The following is a 20,866-nucleotide window of genomic DNA, read 5'->3' as shown; positions in this document are numbered from 1 at the left end:
AGTTTTTATGTAAAGTATTAGGTAAAACTTTACGTAAAAACTATTATTAAGAGGTTTTTTTATAGAAGTTAGATGAGTTTCAGAATATAAGCTTAAACTTATAAGCAGATTTTTTTAAATGCATCCTGATGCAAATGAGCAGAGCTTAAAAAAAAAAGTATTATTAGATGTATTAGCTGATAGTCTTAACTCTATAAAATAAGAAAGTTGCTTTAATATACTAGGAGGGTGATTGGAATCAAAATGTATATAACTTAGTTCATCTTTTGGTTTATGGAACAGTCAAAAATATTTTCTCATTAAGGTTATGTGTTACGTCAAGGAAGTTAACAACTTTCATGTTACATTGTTTAGTGTTAGAAAGATTATAATTTTTAAAAACTTCAACAATATTTTTTTTCTTTATCCATGAGGAGGCCACTAGCATTTTTAAAAACCATCTTTTTAAAATGCTGGGTTAGCTGAAAAAAAAAGAAAAATTCTGACAAGCTATCATTCCTCTGCCCCATCAAAAGCACCCAAGGCAAAATCAATTTTATTTTTAATCCAAGGTTGCCCATTATTAAACAAAAAGAATTTTTGGGCTTGTTTAATTATTATTTTATCTTTATTTTTAATGGTTACATAACTCTCAGCAAATTTAATCCTGTTATTTAAAAAGTTTCATTTATAAAAGGATTATAACTAAAAAATGAAAATTTATAAAAATGTTTGTTTTTAATACCTTTGAAACAATCTAAAATAATTTGCGAGCTTTTCCATTGATTGAGTACATTATATATATATATATATATATATATATATATATATATATATATATATATATATATATATATATATATATATATATATATATATATATATATATATATATATATATATACAGCTTTGGCCAAAAGTTTGGAACACCCTTGCATTTTTGAAGGAAACGACACATTTTGTGTAATATCATAGCAACATATATTTTATATAACTACCATAACAATACGAATTTAATCTACAGTCAGTAGGTCATCAAAAACACACAGTTAGTGTTTTGTATATTGTCCTCGACTCTTCAGAACAGATTCTATACGCCTGGGCATCGAGGTCACCATATTCTCACAATACTGCTGACTCACTTCTGTCACCCATACACGCTTTATAACCTCTATTAGATCCTATTCTGACGTCGGTGCTTGCTCAGCAACCTTTTGTTTAATTAAGATCCGCATATTTTCAATAGGATTGAGGTCTGGGCTTGATCCAGGCCATGGGTCTAAGACCTCAATCCCAGAATCCCTAAGCCAACTACTCACTGCCCTTGTTTGATGGCAGGGAGCCCCATCATGCTGAAATGTAGTACAATTGAGTATCCCCATATGATGGGGAAGTTTCTCTTGTAGGATATTAAGGTAGACCTGACCATTGATTGTTGTATTTCTTGGCATGAACCAGATACCTCCCCTGCCCGCAGCGCTAAAGCTTGCCCAAACCATGACCGTAGGTGACTTTTTTACCGTTGGTGTTACATATCTGGCATTGAAACGTTGATTTGGTGGTCTTCTAACACAATATGACTTTGATTGAAACTGAGTAAAGGTAGCTTCTTCCGAAAACATCACGTTCCTCCAGTTTTCTGCCACCCAGTGTCGGTACTTCCTGCAGAAGACCAATCGGTCTTTGATGTTTTTAGCGGTCAACTTGGCTTTTTTTGCAGCACGATAGCACCGGAGATTAAAATTATTTACCAATTGCCTCCTGATTGTTTGGGAACTTGGTGGGTCCGACATAGATGATGATATAGCTGAGGAGGACCACATGGGATGAGCAATACAGGCCCTTCAGATGAGACGATCAGCTAATAATGAAGTTACACGTGGTCTTCCAGATCTTTTGCGTGAATCCAGTATGCCCAACTCTGTTGCTCTAGAAATCCCTTTGATGACTGCCAATCGGGACACCCCAAAAATGGCTGAAATTCGCTTTTTAGAGAAGTTTTGCTGGTGGAGCACCATAATTTGCGCACGTTTCGCGTCTGACAACTCTTTTCCACGTGTCATTAGAAGATTATGGGTCGGAATATCTGCAAACACACCCGCAACAAAATCGTGAATTGCTAATATTTACTAATATTTAATTAACTACTTAGTAAAACGAGGTAAGTTGAACATAAAATCAACCTTTTATCCTTCTAAAATATAATTTATAATTTCTACCTGTTTGAAATGATTCCAAAATATGGACGTAAAATAAAGTCGTACTTAGAGTACAAAAGTAGAAATTTCTAACCTGTAAAGCGTGTTAGTAAACGTCTACACATGCACGTGAATCAATCTAAGAACATAAACAAGTCAGACACTGCATAGGAAATTTATAGCTTTACACATGATTGGTTGTTTGTCTCTCATAATGAACAACGGCTGATACTGAAATTAATAATACATTGATTGTATAAGCTATAAATATCTTTGTATTCAACCGTAAGATAGGAACAACGCTCATTCTGTAGCTTATCATCTATATTTCAACAACTGACACTAATTAGTGCAAATTTGTCACTGCGGCAAAGTCTATAACCGCCGAAAATGGCTAAAACGCCGAAAATGCTAGGGTGTTCCAAACTTTTGGCAAAAGCTGTATATATATATATATATATATATATATATATATATATATATATATATATATATATATATATATATATATATATATATATATATATATATATATATATATATATATATATATATATATATATATATACATATATATATATATATATATATATATATATATAAAGAGAACAAGTAGGTACCTCTTAAATTTTGCTGTATGTTCTTAGTTTTTATTTTTCCATTAACACATATTAGTACTATCATGTAGTAAGAAAACTTAAAAAGATTTTGGAAAAGAAACTTCATTGCATTGGTTCGGCCGAACGATTCTAAAGAAAATTGGAACAGTTGTAAATTGAACAAAATCAAAATTAAAAAAAAAAATAAACATAATCAAAACTTTCAATAATAAAGTAATTTCTATATTTATATAATTATATATATATGTGTGTGTGTGTATATATATATATATATATGTATAAATATATATATATATATATATATATATATATATATATATATATATATATATATATATATATATATATATATATATATATATATATATATATATATATATATATGTATATATATGTATATACATATAAGTTGGTGAACTTCCTGATGAACCTACTGATAGAGAAACAAGTTGCTTAAGGAAAAATTAGATAAGTGTTCAGGGGCGGATCCAGCATTTTATTGGTGTTCGAAATATATAACTTCCAGACATGGAGCAAACTAAAACATTTATATGTTTATACTTATGTCAAATAAGGATGCTTTGCAAAAAATTGCGATGATTGGAGCTTCGGAACAAAAAAGCCCCAAAATTTTCGCCTCCCCTGCCCCAAACGTGAGATCAATAAGTCGATAAAAAATTTTTTTAATATTTTCAACTAGACTTATATTCATCGATAAATTTTAAATTTCAAAGTAAAATATTTTAGCGTTCAAAAATTATAACCATATAAAAAATAAGCCCCCCTCAATATGAGGGGGTTGCAAATTTTATATAGTCATAATTTTTGAGCGCTAAAATATTTTACTATAAAACTTAAAGTTTGTTGATGAATATAAGTCTAGTTGAAAATAGTAAAAAAAAATTTGTATCAACTTGTTGCTCTCACATTTGGGGCAGGGAAGGCAAAAATTTTGGGGCTTTTTTGTTCCCAGGCTCTAATCATCGCAATTGTTTGCAAAGCATCCTTATTTGACATAAGTATAAACATATAAATGTTTGGAGTTTGCTCCATGTCTGGAAGTTATATATTTCGAAGACCAAAAAATGCTGGATTCGCCCCTGGTGTTTTTAATAACTAATTATTGCTCTATTTTTTAAGAACAATAAGTACTCTATTTGTAGAAATACACTGAAATACAATATTATTGGAATTATATACATATATATATATATATATATATATATATATATATATATATATATATATATATATATATATATATATATATATATATATATATATATATATATATATACATATATATATATATATATATATATATATATATATATATATATATATATATATATATATATATATATATATATAAATATACATATGTAAAGATAGTATATTTTACAAAAAGAGTGCTCAATGTTCTTAAAAAAATATATGCAATAGTAAATTACTTAAAATTGTTATTTATAAAGTCACTCACAATATTAAGTAACATTGTTGATAATTGTAGAAATACACTGGAATATAATATTATTGGAATTGAATATATATATATATATATATATATATATATATATATATATATATATATATATATATATATATATATATATATTGTTGTTGTTTGATTTAGTGTTAAAAATACCAAACTCTTTATCAATCTAGAGTGCTCAATATTTATGAATTATATATTTTTCAAAACAGAGCGTTTTATACTTAAATTTTATTAATAAAATTAAAAGTATATTAAAAGCCATTAAAAGTTGTTTTTTCTAAAATTTAAGTATATATATATATATATATATATATATATATATTATATATATACATATATATATATATATATATATATATATATATATATATATATATATATATATATATATGTATATATATATATATATATGTATATATATGTATATATATAATAAACTTTATAACTCTTTTTAACTCATTGCAATACTAACTCAAAATGAAATTTTATTTTTATAAAAACAATCATGTTTTTTACTTTTGTCAATTCAATTTGGACGGAAAAAATATAATATAGCTGATTTCATTTTCATAGATTTTTGGAATGAGTTGAAATAAATATTTAAATGTATTTGTTTTTTTTTAGAATTGAATTTAAAAAAAAAAAAACATAAAACTATTGCAGCTATATAGACCCTGACAATAAATAAATTCATTTTTATTGTTTTAATTTTTTTTTAATAGGTTTGCCAAAGGCAAAGTAAGTGCACAATTTTTAGATGGTTTTTTTTTGAAGTAATATATTAAAACAATTATAAATGTCAAGGTAATTTGTTGATTCTTGAACGTGTAAAATGCTTTACATGTTCAAGAATCAACAAATTTCAAAAATTGTGGTAGAAAACGTCTGAGTACATCACAAGAAAACAGATTTAAAAAAATATTGTTAATAGATAGACCCACACAACATCTGCATAATTATCACATTGCTATGAAAAAAGGTATTACTATTAGTTCAAGAACTATTACGAGAAAGTTGTGTTATGACTTTAATATGGTTTAGTTGCAAGAAGACTAAGAAACTAAAAATCTCAATTGCAACCTAGAATTAAATTTTGTAAGAGTTTAAATGACAAGATACCGGAATGACGAAACATAGTAACAAGTCATTTTTAAGGTTGATGCTTACACTAAATTAGGATTAACAAATAAGTTTAGACCTATTTCACTTCCACATGAAGTTTACCTGCTCACAATTATCAAATGTTATTGAATGCTATTTTGATACTTACTTTTAAAAATCTGTTTTTTTAGTTTTGCAACTCTGTTTTTTCATGTCCTATTATTTATATAACTTATATCATAAAAGAGTCTCTGGTCCATTTTAATGTTATAAATACGACATATCAGCATTCTACTGACTTTACTTTATTGATATAAGTTCTTTTACAATTTTATTTAAAGATTCTTTATTAGTTTAATTTAAAACAAATTTTTGTTGAATAAAAAACAATTTCCATAACTATTTAGCGGCTCATATCTTTTGTTGACAGTTCAGTTTCTTCAAACTAGTAATAAACCAAAATTTTTACATATTTGTCAATATGCCATTTTAAAATAGCAATATAAATATGATATGGGTATGTAACATGTAAACAAACTTTTTAATATATTTTTATCATCCTGTTTAAGCCAATCAATATTTTCTAGTTGTTAATTTCCAACTTTTCTTACAACAACTAAATTAGCTTACATGGATGTCTTTTTTTAATGAATATCTTTTAGGCATTTTATGATAAACTAACCATGATTAAAAAAATATAACTTTGAGGTTAAACAAGGTACTAGTCACCTACTTATATTTGTCACTCACACATATATTAGTCGAGTACTGATTTGTGATATAATATCAGATAACATTTTTTTTGTCCGCATCTTTGAAATCTAAAACAAAAATTTAAAATCTATATTTGACAAAGATAAGTTTCGAAAAATAAATTGCTCGAAGAGTTCTTTGGCAGGCACACCATAGCAAATCATCAGTTGCCACTTTCTTTTGAAAAAATCATGATAAATTTGCGTAAAATTGAGGGAACTTGTGTTGTAATTTTGTTTGAAACAAATTTTCCAAATATATATGTTATTATGAATATGATAATGTTTGTCTCAAAAATTGGTGCAAAAAGTGGTTATTATTAATATATACATAATCATCCAAAACGACATTTTTTTGCAGATACATTTTTCGCAGAAAAAAATGCATTCCAAAAAATGCAAATACAGAACAAGTAGAAATTTGATACTTCGCTGAGTAACGAGTCATGCGAGAATAATTTTTAGTTGATAAATTTAGAGATGATAGTTCCTTAGAGTAGCGATTATGATAGTATTTCAAGAAAAGAGAAAGAGAGGCATTTACAATGACGTGAGAGAAGCTCAATATTGGCAGATAGAGCGGGTTTTACTACGTTTACAATAAGTTTTTGGACAACGCCTAGAAAAGAAAGAGCATCATTTAAAGAGCCAGCCTAAATTTGACAACAGTATTGCATACAGGGATGAATAAGAGATTTGTAAAAGTAGAGAATGGAATCAGGAGCAAAAAATTAAGAGAAGCAACATTAGCAAATGCTAATAAAGCAATCAGTTATATACATGTTTTCAATAAGAGATCAGTAGGGCAAAATAATACAAAAAGACTTAAAACCAGAGGACTTACTAAGAGGGTTGCTATTCATTAATATAGGAATGTAGACAGTATTGCAATAGTTGTTTGCAGTTATTAACTTGGTTTTGTTTGAGTAAAAGTTCACAAGCCGTTGCAAGCCTTATTCTGTTAATGAAGTGATATCAAATTCAAAATTGATTGCTTGCTCTAAGCGATCAAAAAGTTAAGACTTTTAAGTATAAAGTTGAGTCATTAGCATAACAGGACAAGGATAGAACCATGAGGTACCTCAGAAGTTACTGGAAACAAAGAAGAGTGTTGGGTTTTGAGAATACCTTTTATAAAGCTTTAAATATGTCAAAGCTTTAAATATGTCAGGAGCAACAGCCCTAATTTTGTCTCCTCTATTTAATGAATGATTAAATCTTTTAGTCACAGCAGTTAGCAAGTCAGCCATAGAGCGAGAAGAGCAAAAATCTTATTGGTTGTCTGACAGTAAGTTGTTTGACTCAAGATAGAATGTCATCAAGATAGAATCAAGAAAGACTCAAAAAACTTAATAGAGCTGATAAAATCTTGATTAAACGATTTTTAAATGTGTCAGAATGATCTTTAGAGGTTTTGAAAGTTGTAGACCAGACGTCATTTTCCAGCAGTTAAAAAAACAAGACTCAGTCAAGTACTCATTAAATAGTTTTAAAAAAATGGAAGAGAGTTCTGTAAAAAACCTTTGCAAGATTATGACAGGAGTATTTTCTGGAAAAAAAGCCACATAAGAGTTTAATTGAAATATGATTTTAGCAACGAAGACTGGATTGATTTAAATATCTAACAATAGGTTAATGTTTAATTGGAATGGAATGAAGTGTATGACCATATGATTTAAGGGTTAAATTTGAGGAAAATCTTTTTGATAATAGTTCTGCCTTCTCCTTGGGAGAGATTAAAAGATCAGTTCCTTGAACGAGAGGTAGAATTTTTGATGATGTAGTTGTTGAAGGTTTTCCAAATGTCTCTAGAGCTTAATCTCTGAGATAAGATACAAGATTTAGTAAGCTGAAAATAATGGAACACACAACACCTTTTTTCATCAATTTCTTGCAGTAACACATAGTTCTCGAGAGAGTTGTTTTTTTTGAAAAAGAAACAATTACGATTTGATATAGCAGCTGCAGGAAACAAAAAAGTGAAAGCCATGAAGTAGATTGAGGCGTGACTTTGAACTGAGCAGAAGGAATAAAAACTTTCATTCCTATCTGAATCTAGGAGTTTACGTAGGATACGCATTAATCACCGGAGAGAGAAAAAGACATTGTTTCAAGAACCATCACAAAGTAAATCACGAAAAGAACACCAGTCAGCTTAAGGGTAAGTGAGTAGTGCAATGGTAGGGTTAGTTCAAAAAAGAAGTACTGGTTAAACAATTTAAAAAAAAAGATTATTGCATGGTAAGAGCCACCTAAATGAGAAAAAGGAGAAACTTAACCCAAGCTACGATCAGAGACCAGACACAAATCAAGGATTAAAAGTAAATAATTAGGGATGTCAGGAACATGAGTCACAAACTATCTGAGAAAGAGATTGAAAAATGCAGAAGCTATAGGTTTTAGTGTCAGCAGGGTCATTGGCGAGCCAAACCATTTAGTGTGATGAGCATTTAAGGAAAGTTATTTTTGAGGAAAGTACCGTTATTTAGTTTTTCAATGCTTGGAAACTTACATAGATGTTTTTTAAACTCGTTATAGGTAACTTCAAACTGGTAAAAATAATTTGCAAACATTTTTCAAGTGTTTATAAGATGGTAGTGTTAAAGATGGCAACATATTAAAAATAGCAACGTATTTCTAGAGATTTTAGCTTTAAATAAAAACAGTTTGAAGTTTGCGATGATGAAGTAAAGTGATTTATTAGCATTTTGTAAAGCAGCTAATGCATATTTTGTTTTTAAATGCATTATATTTTTTAATACACATTGTTTATAATGCAATACAATCAGTTACAAAAAACTAGAGGAACAAAAAGATTATTTTATAAAAGAAACTAAAGTATTATTAAAAAATACTTTTCAAAAAATTAATTTTGCAGTTTTAATGAGTGATAACTTAAGAGTTTAAAAAGTAAAAACAGACAAAATTGAAAAGATGTTTATGATAATAGATTAAATTATTTAATTAACAAAAATTTAAAAATAGAAGAATTAGAAATTAGAAAACAAAAGAATAGATTCAGGCAAAAACAAAAACTAATTTTAACCCCTTAGCCTTTTTACTCACCAGGATAAGAACATAATTCTAACACTTTGAAAAAGTACTAGAAAAGGGTATCTTTGTTAATAAAGTTTTTTCAAAATGTTGGAAGTGAGAAAAAAGTAAAAAAACTACGACGTAAAAATAAAAGTGCCATTATTAAACATAAAAATTTTTTAGATAAACTTTTTAACTTGAATTGCAAACTTATAAAAAAATTTATTTGTTAGGTGAGACAAATCTTTTTAAGTATAATTTGTTTTTTATGTATTTCCCCTCCCCAAGTCCGAGACGGCCATCACTGTCGAGGCTACTTGATTATAGGCCTTTCCCAACACCGAGACTAACAAGGCCGCTGCGCGGAGTAACAAGTTCAGTGCGGTACTACAAGGAACGAGGTGGGAATTGAACTCGGAACCTCCTGCTTATAAAGCGAGCGCTCTACCATTACATCGCTTCTGCAACAAAAACTTTTTAAGTCAAATGATTCAAATATTTCAAATTTTATACTCTTTATTTTAAATTTAAGTGAGGAATATAGAAACTTTAAAGAAATAAACTTTTTTTTTTTTGAACAAAATATCTTTAAAAATTAAAGACCTTATTTCGCATTACTTTTAATATAACAAGGACTGGAGTTTTAAAGAATTCTATAAAATAAGTCTGTATTTGAAACGAAAATAGCTCCTTTAATAAATTGTCCTTATACTGTTCTAAAACTTCTATAATTGATAATATCGTTACAACAAATGTTTTTTAATAAAAATAAAATTCAAAACGGTATATTAAAATCAGATACTTCAGATCATTTACACATATTTTTTTCCAATTAACATTGACTATAAAGTAAGAATTTATTTAGAGAAAAAAAAATCAAGTGCGCAATTTTAACAAAACTCCTTTAAGACTAATTATTTTACTATGAGCATATGAAATCAAATGGTGAATCAACAACATTTGCAAGACTTTAAAACATTTCAATCGTTATGTTAACTTTCTTGAAGTTTAAGTTTCGATGATGAAATAAAGTGATTTGTAAGCATTTTGTAAAGCTGCTAATGCGTATTTTGTTTTTTAATGCATTCTTTTTTTCAATACACTTTGTTTTTAATGCAATACAATCAATTGCAAAAAAACTAGAGGAACGAAAAGATAATTTTATAAAAGAAACTAAAGTATTGTTAAAAAAAAACTTTTCAAAAAATTAATTTTGCAGTTTTAATGAGTGATAACTTAAGAGTTTAAAAAGTAAAAACAGACAAAATTGAAAAGATGTTTATGTAATAGATTAAATTATTTAATTAACAAAAATTAAAAAAAAATAAATATAAGAATTAGAAATTTGAGAACCAAAGAATAGATTCAGACAAAAGCAAAAACTAATTTTAGGCCCTTAAGCTCTTCACTCACCAGGATAAGAACATAATTCTAACACTTTTAAAAAGTACAAGGAAAGGATATCTTTGTTAAGAAAATGTTGGAAGTGAGAAGAAAGTAAAAAAAAACCGTAAAAATGAATGTGCTATTATTAAACATAAAAACTTTTTAAATAAAGATTTTAACTTGAATTGCAACTTAATAAAAAATTTTATTTGTTAGATGAGATAAATCATCTTTTTTTAGGTGTAATTTGTTTTTTATGTATTTCACCTCCTAAAGGCTGAGACGGTCAGCACAGTCTTACAATATACATTTATACACAGTCAACAATATGCTTTATTATGGGACTTTACCAACAACGAAAGACTAACAAGACCGCTGCGCGGAGATACAAGTTGACCCCGGTACTTCAAGGGACGAGGTGGGTATTGAACTCGGAACTTCCAGCTTATAAAGTGAGCGCTCTACCACTACATCGTTTCTGTAACAAAAACTTTTTTTAAAGTCAAATGATTCAAATATTTTAAACTTCTATACTCCTTATTTTGAATTTTAACTGAGGAATATAAAAACTTAAAAAAAATCAAATAAATAATATTTTATGAAATTTTAGCTTCTTTTTTTATTAAAAAATATCTTTAAAATTAAAGACCTTATTTCGCATTGCTTTTAATACAACGAGGACTAGAGTTTTAAAGAAATGTATAAAATAAGTCTCTATTTGAAACGAAAACAGTTCCTTTAATAAAATGACCTTATACTGTTTTAAAACTTCTGTAGTTGATAATATCGTTACAACAAATGTTTATTACTAAAAAAAAAATTCAAAAAGGTATATTAGAACCAGATATTGCAGATCATTTACAAATAACTTTTTCCAATTAACATTAACTCTAAAATAAGAATTTATTTAGAGAAAAAAAAATGTGCGCAATTAACAAAACTCCTTTAAGACTAGTTATTTTACTCTGAGCATAAGAAATCAAATGGTGAATCAACAACATTTGACTTTAAAACATTTCAATCGTTATGCTAACTTTCTTAAATTTACAAATTAAGATTCCTAGAAACGTTAAAATAATAGTTCTTAGCAAATCTTAAAAAAATTACTCGTAAACAAAAAACACGTTTAATTTTTCTACCCCAGAAGATTATGTTGATAAGAAAAGAGTTTACGAATCAATTGCTACAATTGATAATATATACACTAACGTTCATAATAATTCAAATGGCATTAACTTTTTTTAAAAATGCTATTTTTTATTTAACTATTTTTTATGTTTATTTTTGCACTATAAGATAATTTGAAAGAGTTATGGTTAAAATGCTTTGATAAAAATCATAAGAATAATAAAAATGCTAAAGTGGGCAAATCTTCATAAAAAATGGACCATCAATGACAGTAAAAGCGAACCGACGTGTCGAAGTTTTAAATCTTTGGTTTCAAGATAAGATTGTTTGTCTGGAAAAAAAATCGTTAAATTTATGATAAATTAGTGCGTATTATTGACTGTAAAACATGGTGGATGTAAAGGCTTGAGGCTGTTTTGGTAAGAATGCTACAGGTTACTTGTGAAAATAGTGGGAGTAATGACAAAAGTGGTTTACTTGTACACCTAAAAAATTATGCTACACTTTCGAAAAGATGAGTTATTGAGAAGCTATTCATTGTTTCAGAAGAAAATGACTTAAAGTTTAAATCTAAATCATACTTTTCAAAAAATTGTTATTTGACTGAGTTTGAGAACTTTCAACTATTAAATAAAATGATTTAGCCTCCCCAATCACAAGATCTCTCTCCTATCAGATTTAAATAAGAGGAATTAAAAGTAATGTCAAAATGTAATGCCTAATGATGCATAAGATGCGGAAAAAACTTATTAGATAGTTGCTTAAAGTTGACTTGGACAAATTGCGTAAATCGTTAATGGAATGCCAACAATATGTATAGCGGTTATTGTTACTAAGGTTACTATATATATATTTTATAAATTTGTCACTAAGGGGCATTAAAAGGCAAGTAAATTATAAATTAATATAATCGGACATTATATTAATGTTTTTGTAAACCTAATAAAAAGGAAGATAACATATAATTCAGGTAGACTTTGCATACAGTTTCTCTCCCAATAGTAAGTAAAACTATTATATCTTAAATTTAAAAGGATAATTAGGAGCAGTAGTGTATATATATATATATATATATATATATATATATATATATATATATATATATATATACATATACATATATATATATATATATATATATATATATATATATATATATATATATATATATATATATAAATATATATATATATATAAAATATATATATATATATATATATATATATATATATATATATATATATATATATACATATAAATATAAGTTGAATTTGTCAAAATTAGTTCTAAACGATTAAGTAAATGGTTCTTTTAATGGTTTTTTAATTACCAATGGATATCTGTGTCTGTCTCAAAGAAATATCTTCAAATCTTTTGAAGAATTTAAGTCTCTAAAAAAGAATAGACTGGAGCCTTATTATTCTTTATTTAAAAAACATCTTCATTTCCAACACGGCTGCAAGCAACCATTATTAGATTTGAAAATTACTGGAAGAGAAAAGATGAAGTTTATAAAGCAAGATAAAGATTTACAGACAACTTAAAAGATTGCAAATTATATGAATCAGGAAAACAAGAAGAAGGAAGAGAGTTTTTTTTTTAACGGTCTTATCTAATTTTGATAAAGTAATGGCCATTAGTTTGCCCAGGTTAAGAAAAAATTCATTATATTTATGGTTATTATTCATGATTTTTAGAAACATCTAATTTTTTTTTATTATCACTTTTTTTGGTTGAAATCGGTCGTTTTACGAATTTTTGGTTAATGAAACTTCTATGTATACATAAAAGACATATATGTCTTCCTTTGTTGTTTTACTCTATAGTTTACGCTTTTAACAGTTTTTAGCATGTGATCTCTCTTAGATACCTGGTTTGCATTTATGTTTTTGATTTTGCTACACTGCAATACAAATGTAAATGACTAAAAATATTATAAAAGTGAGTGCGTGAAGCATTTAAAGTGGAAACAATATTTGATTATGGGGTTAATTTACTTTCAATAAAAATATTTTTAGCACTTAATGAAATAATATAAACTTTGTTTGTAAATAAAGTAAAAAATGTTTTTTTACCCTGCAACAATTTTTATCCAAAAAAATAAAATTACACGCAAACAGGAGAAAATTGTTGTATTGAAAATAAAAAAATAAAAATCAATTATTAAACATGCTGAATCAGCAACATGAAACATGCTGAATCAGTTTTTATAGTTACGCTGATTTACGTTTTTTTATTTACGTAAGTTATATAGCTGACAGTTATAGTTACGTTAAGTTCGTATTTTTCATCTTTATAACATTGCAATACATTTTAATTATTTATTAAATTATATTATAATAAATACAATAATTATAACATATATAAAAATTATAATATATATTATAATAATTGCAATAAAATGCATAAAGAGTATATATTGTTTAATTTAAGAAATAATATACTACGTGTTATAGTATTGTAATATTATGTAAATTCAAAAAAAAATAGTGCCGTATATTGTAATTCTTACTAAGTATTGTAAATTGTTACTAAATATTGTAAATTGTTACTAAATATTGTAAATTGTTTAATATAAATAATTAAATTACAGTATTATTTAGCCAAAGATGTAAGATTTTGTTAAGTCAATATATTTGAAGTTATAATTACAAATAACTAACTTACAGTAACTTTTTGCCTAATATTTTAGATTTTGTTAAATAAATATATTTAAAACAATAAATTTTATTTTCAATTTATATGGTATTTAGGCACAAAATGTCCTCAAAAAAAGAACGAAGCGTGTAGTTGCAAAACCAAACTTCCCAAACCGTAAACATAAACGGTATAGTAAGCGTAAACATTGTTTATTTCAATACTAAATGACAAAAATAATTCTGAATTCAGGTTTAGTTAAAATATAACTTTCTATTATGTATTTTAATATAAAACATAAATGCGTTTATATATACACTGTCCTCCAAAATATTAGCAACCAAATAAAAAAATGCTTTTTTTCTACTTTGAATACTAATTACAGCAGTTATATTTTTTTAATTACGCTTTGAATACAAAAAATGCTTAGTATAACATATAAGAAAATAGATTTGTACATAATAAGACTACTTGAAAATGAATAAACTTGTTTTTTTGTTTTAATTAGTATTTTAACGCAAAAACGTGGTCCTGCAAAACATTAGCAACTTTTTATAATTACTCACAAAAACTCAAGGAAAATCAGCAGCGCAAGTGTGGAAATAATGCCCAAGGTAATTGTTGTGTTGTAGTTATTAGTACTTAACCAATGAGAATCAACTAATTGTTAATTTTTGTCCAGAGATGAAAATGGATTATTACAATATTAATTTAAGATCGCGTATATATTTTGTTTTGGATTATAATGGGAGGAAACAAGTATAATTTAGCTTTTCGAAAACGTATTGTAAAAGATTACAAAAAAGGAGTCAAACAAAAGGAAATCGCAACGAAATACTCCATTAACAAGTCAATTGTATGTCGAATAATCAAACGATTTAATAGAGGTAGTCCTTTAGAAACAGAACATAAGGGCGGAAGACCACTCAAAACATGTCGTTTCACCGATCGAAAAATTATTCGTCATGTTAAAAAAAATCCTTTTGACAGCGCAAATGATACTATTAAAAAACTGAAACTTTCCGTGTCTCAAAATACAGTTTGTAGACGGTTACAACTTTCAGGACTTTTGAGCTTTAGAGCAGCAAAAAAACCTTTCATTTCTCAGAAGAATAGAAAAGCTAGAATTGAGTTTGCAAATTCTCATAGATACTGGACTATAAATGATTGGAATAGAGTATTCTGGAGCGATGAATCAAAGTACAACTTGAAAGGTCCTGACAATCAAGCATGGTGGTGGAAAAAGTGCAATAGTTTGGGGTTGTTTTTCTGGTTTTAGTGGAGTTGGACCTATTTACTGAATAAATGGCATTATGCATCAGTATGTTTATCGTGATATTCTCCATGCCTCTTTTATAGACATTTCAACAAGACAACTACCCCAAATACACTTTTAAACTCGTTAAAAAATGGTAATGATATGGCCAGCTCAATCACCTGATCTTAACCCGATTGAAAATTTATGGTACCATGTTGAACTCTCCCTAAAACACAAAGGACCCTTTAAAAACGCCGATGAGCTATTTAAAACTATTGAAACCACGTGGAATTAGATTACACAAGAAAAAAAAAAAAAACTTGTAGAGTCTATGCCGAGAAGATGTTCCTTGATCCTAAGAAGTAAAGGATATGCCATTAACTATTAATATTACCATTTTTTAGGGTAGTTTTAAAAAAGTCGCAAATGTTTTGGAGGACCACGTTTTTGCGTTAAAATACCAATACAACCAAATTTCACGTTTATTTTTTTTTCAAGTAGTCTCATTATGTTAAAATCTTTTTCTTATATGTAACGTTAACCATTTTTTTCATTTAAAGCGTAATTAAAAAAACAAAATTGCTGTCATAAGTAATCAAAGTAGAAAATTTTATTTATTTTATTTGGTTGCAAATGTTTTGGAGGACCGTGTATATATACATATATATATATATATATATATATATATATATATATATATATATATATATATATATATATATATATATATATATATATATATATATATATATATATATATATGTATATATATATCAAACGTGTTTACTTCCCACTAGGCTGCAAGCAGCCAGTATTAGAGTTGGAAGTTACTGGAAGAAAAAAAAAGAAGTTTTAAAGCAAGTTAACGATTAACAGACGACTTGAAGATTGTAAATTCTATAAATCAGGAAAACAAGATGAAAGGAGCAAATTCCAAAGAACTGATGTTCGAGGTAAAAAAGCAAACGAATAAATTTTTGCAGCACTTAGGAGCAGTCACAGTAAATCGATTAGACCATGACCTACTTAAAGTATACTTTATATAGGCCATGATGAGACTTAATTAAATGACTAGTAACACGAGAATTAATCTTAGTAAATGTCGAAAAAGACGCTATCTTTTTAGAGAAGCGCCCATTATAATATTTATAGTGAAGAGAAAGAGAAGCGACAAAAAGATGATGTGACTATGAATAAAGGTTAGCTGCAAGAGCACTTCAAACTTTGTTTACAATCCATTTTTGCACCTCGTCCAAGAAAGAAAGGCCATTATTTGAAAATCCGCTTCAGACATGGCAACAGTATTCCACACAGGGGCGGATTTGAAATTTATAGAGATAAAGAATAGAATCCAGAGTAAGAAAGCGGTAAGCACGATAAAGAGATACAAATTTAGCAGATGCTAATTTTGCAAAAGATTTGATATATGATTTCCGAAAAGAATTGGAAGTATGAGCGAATCCTCAAAAACGACGGGTAGATGACTTATCCAGTACATTACCGTTCATAAATATAGGATGATTTAGATTGTTGCAATAACGATTAGCTAACAATAATGAGTTTTATCTCAGTTAAAGTTCACCAACAATTGAGAGCCCGATGCAGTAGCAGTAGTAAGATCTTTTTCAAACTCAAATGACCCCTCCAACTAATCAGAGAGTGTTGACTTCTTATTAAGACGAGAATGAATCCTAGTATCGTCAGCAAACAACGCCAGCTTGGATGTGAAAATTTCTGGGATATCTTTAATGTAAATTAAAAGAAGTATAGGGCCAAGAATGGAAACTTGAGGAACCCCTTAAGTTACACTAATTAAAAGAAAAGTACTGTCCATTGCTGGGACGGATCCAGCATTTTTTGGTCTTTGAGATAGCATACTTCCCGTCATGGAGCAAACTCCAAACATATATATGTTTATACTTAAGTCAAATAAGGATGCTTTGCAGAAAATTTTTGCACCCTCCCCCCTCCCCCTCACCTGCCTTAAACGTGAGAGCTAGAAGTTGATAAAATATTTTTTGTACTATTCTTAACTAGACTTATATTCATCGATAAATTTTAAGTTTTATAGTTTCATAAATTTTAAGTTTCAACATCTATCAGCATTCTAAAATTATGACCATGTAAAATCTTTAACCCATCAAATAAAAGGGGGATTCAAACTTTATTTGGTCATAATTTTTGAACGGTAAAACATTTTACTTTAAAATTTAAAATTTATCGATGAATTTAAGTCTTAGCTAGATTGGTACTAATTTTTTTATTGATACCATTGCTAAACACATGACATTATTTCAACGTTGGATTTTCATCAGAAAAACAGCCAGCTTAAGTGATTGTTTTATAGACGTTGGACCAATGTACGCGTGCTAGCTGAATTGGTGGCTTTATTTATAAAAAAAAGTGATTTAACTTCGAATACCACTATTGCAAGCAAAAAAAATATACAATTCTGTATTCTCCGACTATGATTGCTAAATAAAAAATATTTATAACAATAAAACTGTAATAAATTGTATATTATGCTACATTTACACAATTATTTTGATTTCATTAAAACTGTAAATAATTCAAGTAAAAAACATGTGCAACCATACTTATTTAAAAAAAAAGTTTTTTAAAAAGAAATTTACAAGTAAAACGGTTCTAGTATTACTCATAGGCTATTTTATTTAGTTTGGAATCTGTGATTGAGCAAAATTTTTTATCAGAATTGAGATTTGCATAGTTTTGTAAAACCTCATTTAACGGTATATGTTTAAAATTTGTTTAATTTTTTATATTTTCGTATGAGGAAACTAAGTTGATTGTCTGTATCTCGTCCCTGTATTTCCTAATATATCACATATGTAGGGAAGATTGGGGCACATCAATCGCTGATGCGGTATAACATTTTAGCTTTTACTAATTCATTTTTGCTTCATCACGACAGAGATTACCATTTAATTAACCATAAATTGCTGTTAATTGTTTATTCTTAGTTTTTATTAGTTGCACTGCCCCATATTTTTTATTTGTAACATAACAATTTCATAAGATGCATTAAGAAAGTAGAAAATACTTTTTTTGACAGAAAAAATGTCGAAAATTGTAAAGAAAATCAAATAAATGTTTTATTAGGTTTCCATATGTGTTTACAAGCATTTTATAGTAAAGTTTTATATGTGTTAAGGGTATAATCATATTATTTGGTTGCAAGGTTTTAGGAAAAAACAACCAAAGTTATCTCTGCGAGCACCTAAAGTAACTGGTTTTACTCGATCACCTGCCTTCAACCAACACATTGTACCAAAATTATTTCAAAATCTCAAAACTGTCAGAAAGCAATATAAAATAAATTATACTTTATTAACAATCTTGACGAAACTGGTTTAACAACCGTACAAAAGCTAGTAAATTTTTTATCTACTAAGTAAAAACGTCGGAAGAACCACATCTATAGAAAGAAAAACATTGGTAACTGCATATTGTGCTTTAAATGTATTTTGAAAATATTTTTATCCGCTATTTGTTTTTCCAAGGGTGAAATTTTATGATTACATTTTGCCGGGTGCGTAGGATTTGTTAATCCTTTTGCTAAGATAAATTCAGGTATCTTTATGGAATAGATTAAACATTCTGCAAGATATTCAAACTGTTCTTATAAATCTACAATCATGATAGTTTTGAACCGCCATAAAATTCATATTTCAATTGAAACTTTGCTTTATACAATTTAACATGAAATTACAATCCGATGTTTTCTTTCCATAAATTGCAGCCATTAGATAGAACTGTTTTTTGATCGTTGAAAAGGTTCTACAATGCTGCATGTGACAATTGAGTGGTCTCAAACGCAAGACCTTTGGCCATTTACATTATTGTTTCAATACTTCCCAAAGTATTTACAAAAGCTTACTTACAATCTAATTAACATTCTGGATTTCAAATAGCTAGCGTTGAGCTTATAAGAGATTTTTAAAGAATATTTTATATTTAAGCAGCTGTGGCGTAGTGGTAGCGCACTTCCCTTAGAAATAAAGGATCCGTGGTTGAAACCCCACCTCTGGGAAAGTTTAGCAACATTGGTTAGGAAGAATTCACTGCTTAATAAATGCTTTTCCGCGTTGCTCTGTAATAATGCCCAGAGCCGTAACCATTGAAGGGGCTAGGGGAACCTTGGCCTCCCTCTTCTCTCAAAATTTTTTATATTAAAATTTATTAGGCAAAAACATATATGTGAAATATTTTTAACAAATATTTTATCCTCTCTTTCCTTTAAAAAAATCATAGGACCCCTAATATCAAAATTGTGGTTACGGATCTGAAGCCGTTAGGACTTCTTAGGGGACCTAAAATAAATATACATACACACACACACACACACACACACACACACACACACACACACACACACACACACACACACACACACACATATATATAAATATATATATATATATATATATATATATATATATATATATATATATATATATATATATATATATATATATATATATATATGTCTTTTTACCTCCATATAAAAAAATAAATCGTATTACGGACATTCGTGGTGAACTTTCAATATTAATTACAATTTAAGCTTTCTTGCTTTTACAATTGCAAATGATTTAATCATATCTTCTAAGTCCAATTCTTTTGCAATTGCTTGTTCTATTGATAACATTGCGAGACCATCCATTCTATCTTGTGTCATTGTTGAGCGAATATACGTTTTGATTAACTTCATCTTGGAAAAGTTTCTCTCAGCTGTTGCAACAGATACAGGTCGAGTTAAAAGTATTCTGAGAGAGACAAATAAGTTTCCCAAAGCTGCATTCAATTTGTTTGAACAAATAAAGTCTTAAATATTTCTTGGAGAGTAGTTTCCCTTATAATGGTTTTGCAAATATTTCAACTCTTTAAACAAGTCAGTTCCAGAAACATCTTTCAACTCATTGCAAGATAATAATTTTTCTAAATCCATGCATCTTTTTAGTAATTCATCTTCAGTAATGTCCAAGGCATTTAAACTGTAAAGAAAGTTAAACTGAATATTATGCTGCATAAGCATTTCAAACCGATCCTGCAAAGATCCAATAGCGTGATCTAAAATGCTGTTGAAGAAGTTAATCTTAAAATTATCTTCTTCAGTCAATGATTCCTCTTGACTTTCACAAGCAAACATTCTTTTTTTGGTACGACCACGCCTTTTTTAAAATTCGGGCTCAATATCTAGCTCAACAGTCAATTTTCTTGCAGTTTCTAACATCTTTTGAAGTTGTTCATCAGTT

At 27.8% G+C, this 20,866-nt stretch overlaps 1 protein-coding gene across 1 annotated transcript in view; it reads right to left on the bottom strand.

The window, feature by feature from the left end:
- LOC136079841 (uncharacterized) overlaps nt 1-14,527 on the bottom strand; it is a 74,528-nt gene extending 60,001 nt beyond the window's left edge. The window contains exons 1-2 of the mRNA XM_065796461.1: nt 14,363-14,527; nt 2,798-2,926 (exon numbers count right to left, since the gene is read on the bottom strand). Of these exons, the coding sequence (XP_065652533.1) occupies nt 2,798-2,903 (106 nt within the window). The 5' untranslated portion in view covers nt 2,904-2,926; nt 14,363-14,527. The remainder of the gene's footprint in view (nt 1-2,797; nt 2,927-14,362) is intronic.
- Between the last annotated feature and the right edge of the window lie 6,339 nt (nt 14,528-20,866).

This window comes from Hydra vulgaris, chromosome 04, assembly GCF_038396675.1.
Source record: "Hydra vulgaris chromosome 04, alternate assembly HydraT2T_AEP".
Lineage (NCBI taxonomy): Eukaryota > Metazoa > Cnidaria > Hydrozoa > Anthoathecata > Hydridae > Hydra > Hydra vulgaris.
Note: the sequence above shows the minus strand (reverse complement) of the source record. Positions and strands in the feature narration are given on the sequence as shown.